Below are 22,440 nucleotides of genomic sequence, written 5' to 3' on the forward strand. Positions count from 1 at the left end.
AAGAATACTTAAAAATGCAATTAAGATGGAAGCATACTGCATGCGGTAATGGGGGAAATCTCGACTGGAATGCTTGGGTAGATAGTGTCAGACAGCAGTGTAGTCTGTTCTGGGGAGGTAATGCGGTAAAAAAATTAGATCTGATGGTGTGGTATTAAGATAATTTGTATGGCCTACCAGCTATCTACAGCAGTCTTTTTATTCTACAGTTAACAGCAACTCAAGCAAAATTGCCTAGAAACAGAAAGTGGCCCTGGCTCAATTTGTTAAATGAGAAAGGAGACCAATGTGATGGTGGTTAACTGACAGAAGTGGTGTGAAGTAGAGCTACTTTATTGCAGAAATAAAAATCAGAACACAAGTCATGTGGAAGACCTGTGCATAGGCTAATTGCCCCCCACTCCCCAACCAAATAGCTTTTTATTAAAATTAGACAGTAATAAAACACAAATGAAACGGTATGCAGAAATTCTTGAAGCAAATCTTAAGCAGCCTGTAACAGATTCCAAACTTGAACCAGTTTGTAAATACAGTAATGACAAAACATTTATATTCTATTTCAGTGGAGTGTTATTCAGAAAGTGGGTGTGAATAAGAAAATTACAACACAACTAAAAATAAAGAAACTGTCTATCAGTGGTCATGTTCTCAGAGTAATTCTAGAGCTAAAACACAGCATCGCTGCTACAGCCTAAGAAAACAGTAAAATCATCACAGAACTGGCCACCGAATAGCAATATTTTACCATATCAGAGCACAGCTTCTAAATCTGAAAGAAAGGAATGCTCACATTAGCAATGTGTAATGCAAACAAGATGCAAACTTACATCCTTGGGTGGAGGGCCTTCAACAGTCATGGATACAAGATTCTCTCCCCTGAGAAGCACCAAACCCAAAACTCTCTTCTCTTCACGTTCGGGTTGCTTTGTATTCTTCGGCCTGAAATACAAGAGAAAAGCTCAAATGATCAGCCATCAAAACTGTCCATACTTGAGTATTTTACCACAGTGGCAAATACAAAGTTACACTACATTCTTAATCAGCTGTAGAAGCAGGTCACTGCTGCAGCAGTACTTATTACTAGGATTTCAGCTGCAGAGGGTCTCTAGAGCACGGCACCCTTAACCCCCCCCCCAAAACATGGCAGACACCCATCTGTACGAGACAAAGACCTTTTTAGTACAAGAAGCACCTGCCTATACCAATTTAGACTGCAAGTGTCCTGAAACATGGAAAGCATCTACTCAAAGTTTACGAGCAAGGTCCTGGGATAAACCACAAATTTGAGGGACACTGTTTTAAGCTGAAAATGGGCAAGATAAAAAATCTCCTCAAATCTATTTAAATCTGTGCAGACTTTTGGACCCAAGAGATGGATAGGCCACTTCACTCCAGCCCAGGCTAGCCAACAGGATGGGGTAAGGGGGAACCATACAGAGTAGTACCTTGGCAATCTCAAACTACTGCATTAGGTTCTTAAAAGCTGAAGATTTCATCGACTACCATTATGGTAGACAACCATACTATGCTCCTTAAGATAGTGATGCATTTGTCCCAACAGAAAGATTCCAACAACTAAAAGATGGGGGTGGCTTTCTATGGGCTATATTACAAAATGTGCTGCAGTATGCCAGTGGTAAATCCAGATGTTGCCTTATCCTTCGCATCCAGTTTGTGGTCAATACTTTCAGGATCACCCTAATAATGATCAGAGAAAATGTATGAAGGAACAGAGACTCACTGACCTTAAGGCAGCACACAATGGGTTAAGAAATTCCTGAGCAGTCTGCTGCATAAATAGCAAAGTCTACCTCTGGGACAATCTGTGTACAAGCTTCATGTACAGCCATTCATGCTTGCCTGCACTTTACCTGCATGTAGGACTATCTGGGACCACTGCACTACACTTAAGGCAGATGAAGCCTTGCTTCTCTTTGAAAGTATCTTGCATTCTATGTGTTGTTATGACTTCTAATTTTTGATATTTCTAAACAGTAATGATTATTTGTAATGTACTTAGTATTTAGTGGAGCTTTACTCCTCGGGCCTCTGCTGAAAATGGACATGTATCCAGCCAGACTAGCCCGGTCAACAAATGTAAAATAAAATAAAATAAATAAAATTGCATAAGTGGGAGTTTTCTACAAGTCACCTACAAACCATTTTTCTACCAGACTTGTTTCAAAATATTTGACATCCGCACCAAAGCCATGACTTCATTCATATTTACATACTTTCCACTGGTTGCCACCCCAAAGGCATTGGGGAATTTGCTGTTGCAATCTCACTGAAGGTAAACTTGGGTGAATAAAGGAGAGAGTAAGTTAGTGTTTCACTATTGCAGTTGGGGCTGTCTAGTACCCTCCTGCAGGACTACGGTTGCAAAACCCAGCTTGGATTTGGAAAAGATAGAAATGCCTGGTGGTATGAACAGAAGTCCCAAGTTGCAGCTTCCAGAATGTCTCTGGCAGGGACTCCGAGAAAGGCTGCAGAGGTTGAAGTTACCCTGGCGGAATATGTTCTGCCCCTGAGGGGGTGGTTTCCCCATGGCATCTAACATAAATGGACAGTGTGCTATCCATTTGGAGATGGTTTGCCTTGACATGACCTATTCCTCTGCCCCTGGTGCAAAGTCGACTAGTAACTGGTCAGATTTCCTAAAGGGCTTAGTCCTATCAAGGTAGAATCTGAGCTATCTACAGGATCCTTTCCCCCTTACTTTGAAGATTAGAGAAAATGGTGGGCAAATGGATAGATTGGATGAGAACCACACTGGACACCACTTTAGGCATGAAAGTTTAGTCCTGAGGGAGACTGTCAGTATGAAAAATGATCATGGGATCCATAGCCATAAGTGCTTGTCGCTCAGACTCTCTTCTGGCCAGAAGTGAAGTGATGGCAGTTTGCCAAGAGAAAAACTTACTCTGCTGACACTGCAGGTAGCATGAGCTTTTCAAACACAAAGTTAAGGTTCCAAGCAGGGGTAGGGGCTCTTCTTGGTGGCCTTAAGTAGTTAGCCCCTCTCAGGAACTGCTTGATGAGAGGGTGCGAGAAGAGAGATGGCTCAGTGTTGTAATGGGAAGAGATGGCAAAGGCATGGATCTTAATGGAAGAGGACAGGCCCCTGTGGAGTAAGTCTACTAGGTAATCCAGGATGAGAGGTAAGGAGGGCTGTGCTGGATCCACTCCTTTATAGTCTGGATCCAGGAACAATACCTATTCCACTTGTCAGCATAGGATTTTCTAGTACTGGGTGGTCTGCCTTCATGTAGGACATCCAGTACCTGCTTGCTTAGGCTGGCCACTGGAGGTGAAGGAATAAGCCAGGCTTGCAAGGTTCAGGGTCTGCAACTGCAAGAACTATCCCTCCTGCTGAGTCAGGAGAGTTGGGATCTGGTGGAGGTGCCATGGAGGCAACGGAGACTGCGCAGTAGTGGGCACCAGTGTTGGCGTGGCCAGTCTGGAGCAATCAGGATTGCCCTTCGTCTTTCCTCCCCTATCTTGAGTAATACTCTTGTAAGAATCAGTAGAGGGGGAAATGCATAAATTAAGGCTTGGCCACTGGAAAATAGGTCATCCACTTTCCAGGCCTTGCTGTGAGGTTCCCTGGTGCAGAATTTGCTGATCTGGTGGTTGTAGGGGGAAGAGAAATAGGTCCACTCAGGGTACCCCATTTCTGGGTCACAAGGCTGAAGATGTTGTCTGCCACTAGTGTGGGCCTAGTAGATTTCTGCTAAAGTTGTTTGCCAGAGTTTTGTTTGCCTGGCAGGAATTGAGCGTACAGGTGAATATGCATGGCTGAGGCAGTTTCCAGAGGGTCATGGCTAGCCTGCAGAGTGGGTTCCCCTTGCTTGATGATGCACCGCATCACTGTAGTGTTGTCTGTTTTGATTAGTAGAGGCCCCGTAGAGAGTAGGGATCTGAAAGCTGTCAGAGCGTGCTGAACAGCTAGCATCTTTTTGATGTGCAGATGAAATTTGATTTGGGCTCCAGTGGCCCTAAATGCACCTGGCATCCAGATGTGCACCCCAGGTATAGTCTGATGAGTCTGTAGTTAGGGTCTGGCAGCGCGGGGTTGTGGAAAGGGAAGTCCCTTGTGGGTGCATGCTGCTGCCCACCAAAGGAACTCTTTCCTTAGACAAGGTATCATAGGCATGAGGTTTCCAGGCCCTGAGAATGTTGGCAACAAAGACCAAATACCATTGACGTTTCCACATATACAGTCTGGCAGTCAGGTTTCCTGGGAGCAGGGGACTCCATAAAGACATCCACAACACCCAGAACGGGAGGGATAGCCAAGGGTCTGTGCTGTGGCAAGTCTAAAAATTCCTCGAGTGTCTTTTTGGACTGAGGATAATTCTGGCATTCCCAAAAGAAATGCTCCCTCAGTGTACAGTTTCAAACAAAAGAAAAATCCTCTGGAGGGGAGGCAGAAGGAATTGATTCCTCTGCATCTGAATCCACAGGCAGATAAGGGCATGTCTTCATAATCAAAAACCTCAGTCTGACTCTTGGTCAGATGAAGCTGCTGGGAACAAGACTCTTAGCAGGGGAAGGCTGACGTCCCCTAATCAGCATGATTAGGTCCAATGCCATTTTAAGCATTGTGATTGTGGCAAGGAAGCAGGCGCTTGAGTTTGGGCAGTGTTTTAAGCGTAGCTCTTACTCTTGGCCTTAGAAACTTGGTAGTAAGAAATGAAGACACGAAAGTAGTCTGTGTCGAATATCGGTAGTGCGAAGAACTTCCTCAGAAGCTGGTGTCTGCACAGCAGCTCTGCACCCATCCAAGGTAGAGACATCTGCAGGTTCTGTAGTCACGAGTCTTGTGGCATACCGCACTCCAAACGGGTCTCTGTAGCAGCCTGCAAATCCATCAAAGCAGGCATCAGGGGCTGTGAAAGTGCCTCACTGAATACTGGCGACTAGCTTAAAGCATTGGCAGCAGTTTTTGACCCGTGCGATCTATCCTTACATTTTTTCAGAAGATCAGTAGTCAGATTGCTTACCGAAGCCATTTCGGAATACAGAGATAGAGAACACAAGTATTTAGCTACAATAAGGGCCAGGCGAAAAGTTCGGACGTTGAACAAAGCACAAAACCAGCAGCCAGGTACATAGTGGTCTGGGCCTAAACAGGTGACTCAATTTTGGTGTGGCATTTGCTTTCCACAGGTGAGAAACTGACATGTTAGAGCAAGAAAAAAAGGATCCCAACGGGGTACTTAGCTTGAGAAGACTTCTAGCTAATAAATTTCGGAAGCAAACTCAGTAGCAGCTAACTGCCACTTGTCCGAACTGCTTCAGGCTCCTCAGCAAGAAAGACTGATGTAATGGCATCTACTGCCTGTTTTTATACCACAGACTACCTGATGTCAATCTTGAAGCGACAGTAACGGACACAGAAATACTAAGCCTCTGGTATTCAAGCCGACCGAGGGCTACCCCTGGCAGGATAACCCAAGTGTGATGACTGCAACAGTCAAACACGAAGAACTTTTAGTTATGTACTCACCATAACTTTAGATGTTTGGGATCCATCTCGCCTACATTCTGTACTGATGGGTTCGGAGCCGATCCCTCGGCTCCGACTCGGCACGCTTATGCTATAGAGCAAGGCCTCTTATTGGCTGAGCTATCTTTATCCCAGGATGCACCACCACTAATCCCCCAGATCTTGTTTGTCTGCATTCATGCTCACATGCACAACTTGTTTATATAACATTGTTAGAGGTTTCAAGATGAAACAGGATTCGGACCTTCTGATATCCTCTGATCTCCAAGGAAGGGGGAAGGAGGGTGGGTTATTAGGAATGTAGGCGAGATGGATCCCAAACATCTAAAGTTATGGTGAGTACATAACTAAAAGATGTTATGTGATCCTATCTCGCCTACATTCTATACCGATGGGACAGCGTCCCTAGCACCTAAATCCCGGGTGGCTCATTGGAACACACTCCTGAGCACTGGGGAACCAAATGAAGCTCGTCCTCTAGATGCCACATCTAATTTGTAGTGGGAAATAAAGGTGTGCGGGGAAGACCATGTAGCCGCAGCACAAATGTCACTAATAGCAAGCTTAGAATGAAATGCTATCAAAGTAGCCATAGCCCTTGTAGAACGAGCTTTGACAGAGGCGGTAAGCTCTTTGTTAGAATAAAAATAAGCTTGAGTAATACAGTCCCTGATCCATTTGGCAATAGTGACCTTTGTGACAGCTTTGCCCAATTTATTGTCTGCAAAGGATACAAACAACTGATCTGTTTTCCTTGTTTGTTTGGTCCTATCTAAATAAAAACGTACTGTCTGTGGACATCTAGTGTGTGGAAAATGAACTCTGCTTTGTTAGAGTATTTTGGGAAAAAAACTGGAAGCTCCAACGATTGCTGTAAGCAGAAACTAGAACAAACTTTAGGGACAAAGGAAGGATTTGGCCTGAGGGATACTCGATACTCTGTCTTAAACCAAGTACGGGGGTTTTACTGACAAAGCCTGAAGCTCTGAAACTCTTCTGGCAGAAGTAATCGCCACCAGAAAGGCGGTCTTCCATGATAGAAACTTTAGATCACATGTAGCTGCCGGTCCAAAGGGGAAAGAAGTCAAGGCGCGTAACACTATATCGAGATCCCATGGAGGTGCAGGATGAGAAATCGGAGGTCTTAATAGAGCAGCACCTTTCAAGAAGGTCTTACACAATCTGTTGCTCATTAAAGGTGGGTCTATGGATTCGTGAAAATTAGAAATTGCTGCCAATTGTACCTTGATGGTAGAAACTGAAGAGCCTTGATTGAAAAGAGAAGTCAGAAATTTTAGTACTTCTGCCACGGGAATAGAAATGGGGTCCAGGCCCCGGAGTTGAGCCCAAATAGCAAATCTTTTCCATTTGCTAGAATACAGTTTCTTTGTAGCAGACTTATGGGCCGAAGATAATGTGTAGAACATCTGGATCCAATGTATGACTCCCGACTATCGTCGGAAGAGGAGCCAAGCCGTCAATTTTAAGGTGTGTAGGGACTGGTGGAATAGTCCCGACTGATGAACCAGTAGGTCTGGGATCTGATCCAGGAACCATGGACCTTCCAGGTCATGTTTCCAAAGATAGGGGAACCACACTTGACGAGGCCAGTAAGGAGTAATTAAGATCATTTTGCTCCCCAAGAAAGATGCCTTTTGAATCACCCTGGGAAGGAGAGGAACTGGAGGGAAGGCATAAAGCAAGCCGGTGGGCCAAGGACGGACTAATGCGTCCATGGGGCTCTTCCCCGGAGCCGGGGTTAGGGAGAAGAATTCTTTGCACTTTGCATTCAGAGGAGCCGCGAAGAGGTCGCAACACGGAACTCCCCATTTGCTGAAAATCTGACTTGCAACTGTCATATTCAGTGACCATTTGTGAGGAGAGAGGATGGTTCTGCTCAATCTGTCTGCTATCACATTGGACTTGCCAGGTATGTGAGTAGCCACTAGGAAGCGTTTGGTCGAGACTGCCCATTCCCAAACTCTCATGGCTTCTCTGCAAAGAGGATAGGATCTGGTCCCTCCCTGTTTGTTCAGGTACCAAACAACGGACATGTTGTCTGAGTGAACAGCAATTACGCCCTGAGGGAGATAATCGTGAAGGGCTTGAAGGGACAGAAGTACTGCCCTCATTTCTAAGATGTTGATATGAAGCAAAGTCTCTTCCGGATGCCATTTGCCTTGGACTGACCTGCCCAGGGAATGCCCCCCCCCAACCCGTCTGGGAGGCGTCCGTGGTCAATCGTGAAGGGCTTGAAGGGACAGAAGTACTGCCCTCATTTCTAAGATGTTGATATGAAGCAAAGTCTCTTCCGGATGCCATTTGCCTTGGACTGACCTGCCCAGGGAATGCCCCCCCCACCCCGTCTGGGAGACGTCCGTGGTCAAAGTGGCCGCCGGAGGAGGTAGAACAAAGGGTCGTCCCTGATCCAAGTTGGAGGGCACTAGCCACCAGCGAAGGTCCCGTCTGCAAGATTCCATGATCCATACAAGGTGACTGAGGGGGAGTTCCTGAAAGGACCACTGAGCTGAAAGAAGCCACTGGAGAATTCTCATGTGCAACCTTGCCAAGGGGACTAGAAGAACCGTGGCGGACATGGATCCCAATAGCTACAGGACCATTCTGGCTGGGGCTTTGGACCTGGAAAGAAAGGCTCGAACTTGAGTCTGTATGGTTACTATTCTGTCTGTAGGTAGATAGACCCGCATTTGGTTTGAGTCTCTCTACCCCTATGAATCTTATTCGTTGAGATGGCAGCAACACAGACTTTGGCCAATTGAAGGTGATTCCAAGGGAATTGCCCAGTGATATAGTGGCTTGTAGGCTCCGCAGAAGTAGATGCTTGGAGGTGGCAGTTAGGAGCCAGTCGTCTAGATAATGGAAACACCTGGAATCCTAGACTTCTCAGGTGAGCAGTCACGACTGCCAAACACTTGGTGAACACCCTGGGGGCTGTGGTGAGACCAAAGGGCAGTGCACGGAACTGAAAATGACTGCCTCCTAGACGCTTGATGTACCATGATATGATAAGCGTCCTTGAGATCTATGGAGCACATCCAAATACCCTTCTCCAGCAATGGGAGAATGGTTTGTAGGGTGACCATTCGGAACTTGGACTTTCTGACTGAACGGTTTAGGATGCTGAGGTCCAAAATGGGCCTTAAGTCCCCGGTCTTTTTTGGCAACAAAGAATCTTGAGTAAGTCCCTAATCCGATCTGGTCTGCGGGGACCGGTTGGATGACTCCTTTTTGCAGCAGCTTTGAAACTTCTGAGGCTGCGGTATCCCGTTGACTGGGTGGCGGGTCCGGGATTTTTGGACTGAGGGGGTGAGAGAATGGGATGGAGTAACCTCCGGTGATAATCCGAAGCACCCATCGGTCCTGAGTGATACCTTCCCAGGCCTTTAGGTGCTTCGAGAAACGACCCCCGACTGGCTCCAGAGCAGCACAGCCGGGCAATCCCTCAGGGACTATAAAAGGCTGAAGAGCCACGAAAGGACTCGCGGTCTCCAGTGTTGCAAGGGCCTCTGCCGCCTCTGGGACGGCGTCTTCCAGAAGAATTTCCCCCTCTGCCTCTGGAAGGGGAATCCTCCTGCTGAGAGGGGTAAGGCTTCTGAGATCTACGGAACCACATTTTCCCTCCTCTTTTAGCCTTGGGATAAGGCCGAAAGGGAGTGGAAAATCGTGCCCCTACGGCAGTCAGAGTCTTACCCTCCTGTTCACAGCGGGTTAGTGTGTCCTTTACCTTGGTTCCAAAAGTACAGTTTTGTACCTACCATAAATGTAGATGTTCGAAGATCCACATTGCTGCAGTCATAACCTGTGGGTAGTCCGCTGTCCTCGGTCGGCCCGAATACCAAAGTATTAGGCTGGCGTCGGTCATGGGCGCTCAGATCTGACGTCAGTGCGTCCCGGTATTAAAGCGCATGACCGACGTCATATCCACAGTCTTTTCTTGCCCCAGATGTCAGAAGGCCCAAAAAGAAAGGCCACAGCCTAATAGAAAAAAACCTCCAAAACCCATGTACAAACAATATCTACAACCTAAACAAACAAACACTCCAAACTACAGCGGGGAAGGAGGGAGGGTAAATTGGACTGCAGCAATGTGGATCTTCGAACATCTACATTTATGGTAGGTACAAAACTGTACTATGTTCTTCATCTCACATTGCTGCAGTCATAACCTGTGGGTAGAATCCCAAAGCAAAAGTGAAGGGAGGTTGGCCAAATCATAAAGCATTGGGGGCTGCTAATAAGCCCTGCAAGACTGCAGTGGCAAACCCAGCCCTAGACTTGGAATAAAGAGGGAGATGGTAATGTTTAGAAAAAGTGTGCACTGAACTCCAAGTAGCTGCTTCCAAAATATCTTTGGTAGCTACTCCTCTCAAAAAAGCAGTAGAAGTGGCAGTAGCCCTAGTGGAATGAGGTCTGATTCCAGCCGGAATCTCCTTACCATGATGAGAACAACAAAAGGCAATACAATGACCAATCCACTTAGAAATAGTTTGTTTAGAAATAGGTTTCCCCTGAGAGCTCAAAGCAAAAGAAACAAATAACTGTTGAGACTGTCTGAAACTTTTAGTCCTGCTCAAATAACGCAACTGCCTGTGAATATCCAAAGTGTGCAAAATTTTCTCCCCTTTATTTTGGGGATCAGCATAAAAAGTAGGCAAATGAATAGATTGGTTTAGGGCCAAATTTGAAACCACTTTAGGCATAAAAGTAGGGTTAGTACGCAGAGACACCCTATCCTTATGAAAAATCAGGAAGGGCTCAACTGCCATGAGAGCCTGCAATTCAGAAACCCTTCTAGCAGACGTAATGGCCAACAAAAAAGCAGTCTTCCAAGACAAAAACTTTAACTCAGACGTAGCTGCAGGTTCAAAAGGAGGTAAAGCAAGTTTTTCCAACACAAAATTGAGATCCCAGGAAGGGAGTAGGAGCTCTACGTGGGGGTCTTATGTTCTTTGCCCCTCTAAGGAATTGTTTAAACAAAGGATGAGAGAATAATGGAGGGTCACAGTCATAGTGAGCAGAAATTGCTGCAGCATGAACTTTTACAGAGGAGAAAGACAAACCTTTGTCTAATAATTCTGTAAGATATTGAAGAGAAACACTCAAATTAGGCCCGGAAACATCAAAACTCCTTGCTGTGCTCCAAATAAAAAATCTCCTCCGTTTATCAGCATAAACTTTCCTTGTACTAGGCCTTCTGGCCTCCAAAATACCATCCAAAACTTGTTGAGGAAGCTTCGACCCTTCAGGTTCTAGAACAGAATATGCCAGGCTGTTAGATGCAGGGACTGAATCCTGACATTGAGGAAATGATTGCCCGCCTGGGACAAAAGGTGTGGAATTGAAGGCAAAGGCCAAGGAGGCTCCCGTACTAAACTCCTCAGCAGAGGGTACCAGTGCTGTCGAGGCCAATCTGGAGCTATTAGAATCATGGAGGGCTTGTCTTGTCTGACCTTCAAGAGCACCTTGGGAAGGAGAGGCAGAGGAGGAAAGGCATAAACGTGAAGATTGCTCCAACTGAATGATGGAGCATCCACTTTCCAAGCTGTGGGATGAAACATCTTTGTGCAAAACTTTACAAATGGAAATTCAGTGGAGAAGCGAACAGATCTATGGAGTCCCCCATATCACTGTCGAAATACATGAGGATCCAACTTCCACTCGTGGGGATCCACCATCTGTCTGCTCAAAACATCTGCTAAGGAGTTCTGTGCTCCTGGCAGAAACCTTGCCTGAAGAGTGAGGTGCATACTGAAAGCAGTCTCCCACAGAATCATAGCTTGTCTGCAAAGAGGGTACGAATGGGTTCCCCCTTGCTTGTTTATGCACCACATGACAGTTGTGTTGTCTGTTTGAATCAACACTTGTCCCACACTTGTCCCGGGTGAAGTAAATCCTTGAAAGCCATCAATGCAAATTGGACTGCTAACATCTCCTTCAAGTTGATATGTAAATGTAGAAGTCTGGCAGGCCACGTGTCTTGAACCCACTTTCCATTGAGGTGTGCTCCCCAAGTCTTGTCCGAGGCATCTTTCGTTAAGATCTGACTCGCCTCTGGTCGGGTCACAGAGAGTCCCTTGTTTAGGTGACATTCCTGAGCCCACCACACAAATTCCTTTTGAATGCAAGGTATTATTTGAATGACAGTGTCCAGATCGTGGCAGTGTTGTGTCCATACATTTGAGATACCATTGTAGCTTCCTCATATGCAGTTTGGCATTGGGAAGCACCAGAATACAAGATGCCATGAACCCCAAGGCTTGAAGGACTGTCCTTGCAGTCAGCCTTGACCGTAGAGACAACTGCTGGAAGCAAAGAGTTAGGTTTCTTTGCTTGTCCGGGGTCAAAAAAGCCATCTGGGAAGCTGTATTTCGTCTCACACCCAGAAAGCACATTTCCTGAGAGGGTACTAGACTGGACTTTGTTTCGTTCACAGAATACCCTAGGCACCTTAACACTGCCATAACATACTGTAGATGGTGAAGAAGCTTGTTTTCGTCTTGAGCAAGAATCAGGCAATCGTCCAAATAAGGATAAATTTGTATTCCTCAACCTTAAGAAGGCTATCATCGGGGCCAGAACCTTTGTGAACACCCTGGGCACAGTAGATAAGCCAAAGGGCAATGCAGAGAACTGATAATGTAAAGTCCCAGCCCGAAAACGCAGGAATCTCCTGCAACTGGGTCTGATAGGAACATGAAGATAAGCCTCTGAGATCCAGAGTTACCATCCAGTGGTCTTTGCCCAACAGAGGCAGAAGTTGTTGCAACGTCAACATTTTGAATTTTGGAATGTCCAGGTATGTGTTGAGGATAGATAAATCCAAAATTGGTCTCCAAGTGTTTCCTTTCTTTGGTACAAGAAACAGGCGAGAATAAAATCCTAGGCCCACTTCTGACAAAGGGACCTGCTGTATAGCCCCCATTTGAAGAAGTAAAGAAATCTGTTTGTGAGCCTCTACTCTTTGCTGAGGAGGAACGTCTGGCATGCCTTTGAAAGGAGGCAATGTGTGGAAATAAAACTTGTAGCCTCAGTTTATAATGTCCAGTACCCATTTGTCCTGGGTGACAAAGCCAGTTTTGCTTGAAAAGTGCCAACTTTCCTCCCAAAGCAGCTGCCAGACAGGAGGGATCTGGCAGCTGAAGATGCAGGTCATTGGGCCTGTTTACGAAAGGACTGGCCCCTGCCCTCACTAGTAGATGGTGCAGGGGAACTCCACGTTCTAGGCCTGAAAGAACCCTGAGCTCTGCCCCTACCACGTCTAGATCTGCCCCTAGACTGTAAATCAGAAGGGTAAGCCCATCCCTTAGTAGGCCAATTTCTGCTAAACTTAGGGGGCTGCACCTGCAAAAAATCAACAGTCTGCATAGACTTAGCCTTGTCTTCCATTTTCTTTAAAACAGACTCCACAGGAGGACCAAACAAAACTTCTGACTAAAGGAGCATCCAAAATTTTAGCTTTAACATGCTCTGACAAACTCTGATCCTTAAGCCAGGCGTGCCTGCGAATAACTGATACAGTGGCAGCCACCCTGGAAGAAGCCTGTAAAGCATCGAAACCACACTGCAAGGAATGCTTACCCACCTGATCAGAGGCATGAACCAACTCCTGTAATTCCTTACACTCTATGCCCTCTGCTAAAGCATCTACCTTAGATTTTAAATTGAGTAAGGAGAAAATTCTGGTACTTTAACATATGAAACTGGCAATTCAAAGCCCTCATTGCTAGAGTGGAGGAGGTGTACACTTTTTTACCCCACCTATCCAAAGCTCTAAATTCTTTATCCATAGGAACTGGATTCTTACAGAAGCCCTGACACCCTTGGCCCTGACTAATAGTTTTTGGATCAGCCCTTGGTCTCTATTTATGAGCCTCAGGCACCCTGTAATACCTATCAGGTTTAACTGGCGCAGGAGGCAAAGAGTCTGGATTAAGGGAAGCCTCAGAGAAAACATCCTGAACATCCAAAACAGGAGGTATAGCTAAGGGCCGATGTTGAGGCAAAAACAAAAATTCCCCAAGCCTCTTTCGGGAATCCGAGAAATCCTGACCTTCCCATTTAAAATGCTCCCTCATAGAATGCAAGGTTTCTGAGAAGGAAAAATCCTCTGGAGGAGAAGCAGAAGGACTGGAATCCTCTGCGTCCGAATCTGAATAAGGAGGAAAATCCTGAGTGTCTTCAGCCGAAGACTCTGAGTAATCTGAAACCTGTTCCAAACTTTCCACTTCTGGCTCCACCCTAGGCCTCTTATCTGGAGGGGGCATACAACCCCTGATTAAGGAAATTAAATCTTCTGCCATTTTAAGCATGTGTTTTTTTAGGCACAGAGCCTGCAGAACTAGGACCGACACCTGAGGAGGGCAAACCAGGCCTGCCCTTAGAAGGTACCTTAGAGACTGAAGGAGAAGGCCTAACCACCTTAGGCAAAGAAGGGAGTACAGCAACCTGAGAGGCCCCTAAAGCCTGACCTGACTCCTGTGAGGCCACATCTTGCAAAATTAAAGTCTCCCCCTGAGACTCAGCTGAAACCTCGGCTGGATCTACAGCTTCCAGCGTAGTTTCAGAAGAACCGGCGTCCGGAACGGACGACTCATCCTGCTTGGACCTTAACGACTTATCCTTGCGCTTCTTAGCAGAAGCGGGCGGAGGATCCGACGGCATATTGTAATTACACCGCTTCCCAAAGACAAGCCTAGCGCAATCTAACCTACATTTAATGGTGCGCTCATTAAACCTAGCACAAAAGCGACACCCGACTACGTCGTGCTCAGGCCTCAAACAAGGAATACAAAGAGAGTGGTAATCCCTAGCGGTATTTGTTTCCCACAAGAAATACAATTATTCACTTTTTCTGACATCCGGAATTAACTGAGGCAAGAAAATACAAAAATATTCCCCAACGGGGTACTTAGCCCAACTTGGTTTCGGTCTGAAACTCGAAATACGAAAATTTCAGAACGCCGAACGGCACTTGCAAACGCTGCTTCTGCTTCGGACCATGCGGCAAAAAAGACTGAGGATATGACGTCGGTCATGCGCTTCAATACCGGGACGCACTGATGTCAGATCTGAGCGCCCATGACCGACGCCAGCCTAATACTTTGGTATTCGGGCTGACCGAGGACAGCGGACTACCCACAGGTTATGACTGCAGCAATGTGAGATGAAGAACATCAGGGCGGACCCATCAAAGGGGGCGTCGGCAAATGAAGACTTAAAGGCCTCCGCGAAATGACACAGGCGGAGCCAGGCTCGTCTCCGTAGAGCAATGCCTGTACTTGCCGCTCTACTCGCCCCTTCGGCCGCATAAGAAATGAGCCTCATGGACGAGTTTGAAATGGACGACATTGTAGCCAGCTGAGAGCCAACCGTCTGGGCCAGCTCCTCAGGCAGGTTACCCAAGAGGGTATCTGATAGCTCCTTAATCAGATCCCTCTGAAATCTGGTAAAGTGCGTAAGGTAGTTCAAGGACCTCAGTGTAAAGGCCGCTGAACTGAGGGTGCGCTTTCCGTACCGATCCATGCTCCTATTAGGAGGATGGACGGACGTCGAAGCCTCTGCTACATCTTGCTGGGTAGCAGATGCCACCACCAAAGCATCTACAGCCACACCTTTAGTTAGGAACTCTATCAGGGGGCGCCAAGAGGAACTTGTTTGGACGAGCAGGCACCGGTTCCACAGAGTCTGGGTGTTCCCACGCCCTTCGACAGATCAAATCCAAGAGCTCGAAGGGCGGAGACCCCAGGAGGCGGAGGGCTGAGGCCCGAAGGCCTTCAGGAACACCGACTCATCAGCAGAGGGAGGTTTGGACTGCCAGCCGCCTCGTTTCAGAGCTTCCAGGATGTCTGCAAAGGAGACATCATCCGAGGACGACTTAGGGGACCCCTCTGCATCATCGAGATCAGTGTCTGATGTCAGAGACTCATCAGGGGAGTCAACGTGCTTCCTCTTGCACGATCTTTTCCTGGGGGGTTCTTCCGAAGAGGCTTCAGAAGGACCTCCAGGAGGGGGGAGAAACCCCAGCGAGGGTAACCTGAGGCCCGGGGACTCCGCTGTCTAAGGACAGGGGGACTGCCAAAGACCCAGTCTCCGTATGCAGGGAAGGAGCTGGGGAAACAGTGGAGGTAGCCAAGGAAGATTTGGCTAATGCACTCCTCATAGCCCTGAAGGTGGGACCGCCAGAATCCTGGGAGGGTCCCACCTCTGTGGCCACGACAGTGGACGGCACTCCTGCCGCCGACGCACCAAGAGGGAGACTTGGAACTGAAAGCATCAATCCCGAAGCCCCCCCCCCGGGCCGAAGGAAGAAGTCAGTGTACTGAACTCCGACCCCAGAGCCGGAGTTGGAGCAAGGGTCGGGCCCGACCCTAAAACCTCCACAGGTTCCACCAGCACCATCTCCAACGGTGCCGAAGCTGTTGGTGGAGTGGACCATCGGCTCCGAAGCAGAATGGGCTGGAGCCAAAACTAGCTTTTGGAACACCGGAGACTGGAAGAGTCGAAGGAGCAACCTGTCGATGTCCGAATCAGACATTTTGGATGACCTAGAGGATACCGATCGGGCCCGAACTGATTTCTCCATCGGCTCCGAATGGACTCCACCACTATCGGCTCCGAGGGAGATTTCAAGGTAATTTCCCTCGGCGCCGATAAGGACTTCGGCTCCGAAGGGGAAGAGTCTGAGCCGGTGACCCTTATCGGCTCCAATATCAGTGGAGCCGATGAGGGTGACCAGCCTCTCGATGCCCCAGTCCTCGGCTCCGAAACCAGAGGGGTCGAGGCTGGAGGCATCGAGGCAGACCGTTCCGCCCTCGGCTCCGAAGTCAGTGGAGCCGATGGAGAAGTCTGCTTAGATTTTTTTGCAGTCTGGAGCAACTGGTCGGAGCAGACGCCTTCTTCTTTTTAGAAGAAGGAGAGGAAGATAAAGCCTCCTCGAAGGATGGCTTGATTAATCCTTTCAGGATTAATTTGTTCTTCCTCTCCTGGAGGACTCTTGATGAAAAGGCGTGACACGCTACACGATTCTTGTAGGTGCTTAGCGCCTAAGCAATAGACTCACGAGGAGTGGTAGTCCGTTATGGACATTTTAAAACCACACCCCGTGCATTTCTTAAACCCGGAGGGTTTGTGTTCTTTAGACATAGCCAAGTCAAAACACAGTTGTCTACAACTAGAAGGGTTTGTCACAGGAAAAAATATCCCTACTTTAGTGTTAATATTTTAAACTAAAAAAAAAATTTTTTTTTTAGACTACAAGTAAAAAGAAAATAACTTTTCACAAAAGAAAGAGAGATAGAGAGGGTCAAGACCCTCTAACTTAAACGGGTACTTGACCCACACACAAAAACTAAGGTAGTAGAAACAAACAGGGGAAGGCCCCTCTAACACGGGAAACCTTCCCTGACAGGAAAAAACACGAAATCCTCAACAAAAACTACCAATACACACTCGTATACCAACAATAGCCGTTAAAACAGCTTTTGGATTTAAATCAAGCAAATTTCTGACAGGAAAAAGCCTAAATAAATAGTACTTAGCCCAGCCAAGTTGAGACCACGTCTAAGCTTTGTAAGCGGCAAACGAGATCTGGGGGATTAGTGGTGGTGCATCCTGGGATAAAGATAGCTCAGCCAATAAGAGGCCTCTCTCTATAGCAGAAGCGTGCCGAGTCGGAGCCGAGGGATCGGCTCCGAACCCATCAGTACAGAATGTAGGCGAGATCTCATTTGGAAGTTAGAGATTGCCTTCCCCATCGACAAGTGATACAGTATAGGCAAAGAGAAAGAAATAGGGGGTCCTAACTGAAATAGCAGTGGTTTGTGTTTTTAGTAAAATCTAGAACAGAAGTTGCTGTTAAAGAATAATTAGTACAGCATATAGAATATTACATGATTAAAATCACAGGTGGTGGTTAGAAAGGATTGGGAAGAGAAATTGGAGAAGCAATTGAAAAAAGAAAACTGGGGATACATGAAGGTCTCCCAAATATGCAAGTCTAGAGGATTTAGAATCTTTGCTTGGAAGCGTTTCCATAGGTATTTTGACACCAAGTAGACTCCAAAGAATTTTTCCACAGGTAGATAGCAAATGTTGGGAGGTGGGATGGAGAAGAGAACTGGGAACTTATTTTCTGGGAGTGTAATGCGTTGACAGACTTCCATGCAGACTGCTGTCGGAGATGCTGCGTGTGCAAACTGGAGTAACTTAGGAAATTTTTGAGCCACGATACAGAATCTGTATACCTTGGATAAGGCCCTGCTAAATCTAATCATGACTGCTAAAGCAATTACTAGAAAATGGAATGCACAGTCTAAACCAACGTTACTGAAGTAGCAAAAAAAAAAAAAAAAAAAAGTAACAGATGAAACCGAACTGGGTTCTTTAGAAAGGTAGGAGCAAACTACAAAAGATGAAGGGAAATGTGTGATCAATACATGCGGAGAGAAGTTTAAATGGTGGCAGGATTTGAATGAGCTAAATAAAAATGTTGGACAATGACTGGACACATTAAAAAGCGATTTATAAATGTTTGCAGCTACAGTTGTATTGGTACAGTTTGTAGTGCATATTTGCAACCGAGATTGCGTTACTAGGACTTATTTTTATTCATATAGCAAGATCATCCAAGTCATACATCAAGATCTTTCTTGTTAAAAAGAAAGACCACGGGGCTTCTAGTTTTTCAGTAATTTTTGCAGTTTTTATAAATGCCTTGCTAGAATCTCTTCATTGTCTAATAGTACCAGTGGTAAAACTAGTGTACACGCCTGTTAAAATGCCAGGTTTTTATAATAAAATGAAACTAAAGGTGGGAAAAACTTTGAAATTATTTATTGTAATGTGACCTATAACCTGTACAATTCAATTTAAAAACAAATGTTAGGGGAATATATAAATATGTACAATAAGCTGGTTGCATAAGTGTACACACCCTTAAACCAATACTTTCTTGAAGTACCTTTTGATTTAAATTACAGCAGTCTTATTGGGTAGGAGTCTATCAGCATGGCACAGACATGGCAATATTTGCACACTCTTCCTTGCAAAGCGCTCCAAATCGGTCAGATTGCGAGGGATCTCGTGCAGCCCTCTACAGGAAATCTAATAAGTCTATTGGATTTAGGTCTGGGCTCTGGCCAGCCCACACATTTTCTTCTGAGGAAGCTATTCTTTTGATTGGGATGTACTGCTTGGGGTCATTGTCATGTTGAAAGGTGAAATTCCTCTTCATCTTTCTAGCAAACGCCTGAAGGTTTTGGCCCAAAAGTGACCGGTATTTGGAACTGTTCATAATTCCCTCTACCTTGACTAAAGCACCAGTTCCAGCTGAAAAGCAACCCCAAAGCACAATACAGTCACCACCATGCTTCACTGTGGGGATGGTGTACTTCTGGTGATGCGAAGTGTTTGTGCCAAATGTACCTTTTGGAATTGTGGCCAAACTTTCAACCTTTGTCTCTGACCATAACATTTCCCCTATGGTTTTGGGAGACTATGTATGGTTTTGCTAATTTTAGCCGGGCCTGAAGTTTTTCCTGTGCAAGAAAAGTCCAGACATATGGAGAATACGGGAGATTGTTGTCACATGTAGTACACAACCAGTACTTACCAGAAATTCCTGCAGTTCCTTCAGTGTTGCTGTAGGTCTCTTGGCAGCGTCCCTGACCAGTTTTAGTCTAGTCTATTCAATTCTGGAGGGACGTCCAGTTCTTTGCAACACTATTGTCCCATATTTTCTCCACTTATTAGGGACCATCTTCACTGTGTTCCTTGGTATACCCAATTCTGTGGAAAATTTTTTGTGCCCTTCCCAGATACCTTTCAACAAGGAGATCCCTTTGATGCTCTGTAAGCTCTCTGCGAACCAAGGTGTTTGCTGCAGCAGGCAGCTGAGTGTCAGGAAAATCCTACTAGATTAGCTGAACTTTATTTGGGGTTAATCAGTCTCCAATTGATGGCAGGAGTGTACCCAAGACTGAATGCTACAATTAAATCAAAAGGTGCTTCAAAGTATTAGTTTAAGGGTGTGCACACTTATGAAACCATCTTATTGTAAATTGGTTTTATATTTATTTCCCCTAACAAATTTGTTTCAATTGAATTGAACAGGTTATAGGTCGCATTAAATGGGAAAGTTTTGAAGTGATTTATTGTGGCCTCATTTTTTTTATATTACAAATCCTGGCATTTTAACCAGTCTACATTATGGTGTTTGAAACACCGTAACCAACAACTCAATGCTGACAAGTATTCAGCGAAATTCGCTTCCGCGATTCACTGAATACTTGTTGGGAAAGCTGTAGTTGGCCAACTACACAAAATTGTCCTTTTCTCCACTGTAATGCAATCTCAGAGTTGGTATATTTAGTTGGTAGGTGCAACCCCCCCAGTTTGGTTTAGTTAGAATTGGTTCCATTGCGTTGCAGGTGAAGTATTTACCTTACAAGTATTCAGCGAACCGCAGAAGTGAATTTCTCCGAATACTTTCGTGTTCCAAGTGTTTCGACACTGTAATGTAGAAAAAGTTACGTCTTAACATAATGTTCCATTGGTGTTGTAGATCTTTGTTCGTTCATTACAAATAGGACCCCTGTTCCGTCCCTTGAACAGATATGGCCTTTTCCAAGCACGCGCCAGCCAAAAACTCACCTAGCCAATGCCCCTCTCCTAGTTACTCCAGATTGAGTTTGCCCACCCTTTGATAATAGATGCAGTAACAGAAAAGAACACCCTTACCAAGAGTCCAGCAGGAGTCTAGGCAGGGGGAAAAAGGGTGGGAAGTAATTAATGAACCAAGATCTATAACACCGACGGAACGTTATGGCAAGACATAACTTAATCTGATGTTGTAAATCTTTGTTCATTCATTACAAATAGGACAGCGTCTACAGCTACTCGAGTCTTGGGGGTGGCCCTAAAGAAGGATATTCCTGAGCATTGTAGAACCAAAAGTTGTTAGTTCCCTGGAGGCCAAATCCAATTTGTAATGAGATATAAAATATGCAGTCTTGCCCAAGTGGCTGCTGCGCAATATCCTCCATAGAGGCTCTGGAATGAAATGCTACAGAAAGCCATAGATCTGGTAGAATGAGCCTTATTCTGGAAGGTAAGGATAGCTTATTCTGTTAGTAGATAAGTGACAGCTTTTCTAAGCCAGGATAAGTCATTTCGGAAACAGGTTTACCCAATCTGGGTCCTGCAAAGACCACAAACAATTAACCTGTTTTCCTGAAAGATAGTCCTGCCCAAACAATGAAGCTGCCGATGCACATCAAGGGTGTGCAAAAGGTACTCCCCGCTGTTAGAATGCAGAAGGAAGAAAACAGGCAGGTCAATAGATTGGTTAATGGAAGTCAGAAATTACCTTGGGCAAGAAAGAAGGGTCAGTACGAAGGGACACTACTGTAGGGAAGATCAAGTAAGGACTCAAGCCTGCAGCTCAGATACTCTTCCCGCCGAGGTAAGTGTAAAGTACAGTTGTGTACACTTACCATAAATGTAGATGTTAGAGTGTATTCACTGTTGCTGTCATCACACCTGGGTAATCCTGTTAGTCCTGGGTCCTGCATCGGCTGTCATCTGCTCCCTGACATCAGGGGTATAAAAGCAGCAGATGCCATTTTCTTTAGGGTTTTTTTTTGCACCAGATGTCAGGTGCCCCCTAAAAGGGTAGGCAGAATTTATATCTATATATAAAATTACATGCAGCAATATGAACTTCACCTTCATGCACAAGCAAATACACCACACAGGTTGTATAAATCAGTGAAGGAAAGATAAGTCCCATCAGAAGAGAAAAGGGGGAATGGCAGGTGGGTAACCTGGACTGCAACAGTGAATACACTAACATCTACATTTATGGCAAGTAGACACAACTGTACTATGTTCGTGTTTCACTGTTGCAGTCATTACACTTGGGAAGATTCCCAAAGCTATGGTTGGTAGGCTGGAACTAAACAGCATTAGGAGTAGCTGTAAGACCCTGCAGAACTGCAGTGGCAAAGCCTGCCCTGGACATGAGTGGCAGATGATAGTGCTTTGTAAAGGTGTGGCTTTGTAAATGTGTGCACTGAACTCCAAAGTAGCCGTCTCTAAAATGTCCTTGGTTGGTACTCCTGAGAAAGGCTGCTTAAGTGGCTGCAGCTCTGGTGGAATGTGGCCCAATGCCCTTAGGCACTGGCTTGCCACGGTATAAGTAGCAGAAACGAATGCAGTGGCCTATCCACTTTGAAACAGTCTGCTTGGAGATGGCCTTTTCTTGTGATCCTGCAGCATATGCCACTAGTAAATTGCCCTTTCTGAAAACTTTGGTTCTGTCCAAGTAGAAGTGGTCTGTGCACGTCCAAAGAATGTAGAATTTTTTTCCCCTTGTTCTGTGGATTTGGATAGAAAGTTGGCAGATGAATGGAATTAAGAGCCACACTGGACAACACTTTAGGCATAAATGCTGGGTTTGTCCTCAGTTTGTCCTCAGGAAGACCCTGTCCAGATAAAAAAATAAGGTTCCACAGCCATGAGTACATACAGCTCAAACTCGTCTTGCAGAGGTTATTGCTAGAAGCAGAGCAGTTTTCCATGATAAAAACTTAATATCCGCAGTAGCAGCTGGCTGAAAAGGAGGCAGGGTGAGTTTTTCCAAGATGTAGTTGAGGTCCCATGCAGGCATTGGTGATCTCCTTAGAGACAATTTTTTGGCTCCTCTGAGGTGGTGTTTTAGTAAGGGATGAGAAAAAAAGATAGGTAGCTCTGCATTGTAATGAGCCAAAATGGCAGAGGCATACATTTTAATATATGAGAAAGACAGGTCTTTGTCTACCATCTCAGTTAAGTATTGTAAAATCTGAGGAATATTTGGCACAGTTATATCTGTTCCTTGTGCATGGTTCCAAGCAGAATCTCTTCCATTT

The 22,440-nt window shown here is 45.7% G+C and overlaps 1 protein-coding gene across 1 annotated transcript in view; it reads right to left on the reverse strand.

Moving 5' to 3' along the window:
* Positions 1-22,440, reverse strand: part of LOC122817013 (small nuclear ribonucleoprotein-associated protein B') — a 293,067-nt gene that overhangs the window by 168,238 nt on the left and 102,389 nt on the right. Inside the window, exon 3 of the mRNA XM_044090125.1 lies at positions 828-939. Coding sequence (XP_043946060.1) covers positions 828-939 — 112 coding nt within the window. The remainder of the gene's footprint in view (positions 1-827; positions 940-22,440) is intronic.

The sequence above is a fragment of the Protopterus annectens genome, chromosome 12.part0, assembly GCF_019279795.1.
Source record: "Protopterus annectens isolate FY-2018-M chromosome 12.part0, PAN1.0, whole genome shotgun sequence".
Lineage (NCBI taxonomy): Eukaryota > Metazoa > Chordata > Ceratodontiformes > Protopteridae > Protopterus > Protopterus annectens.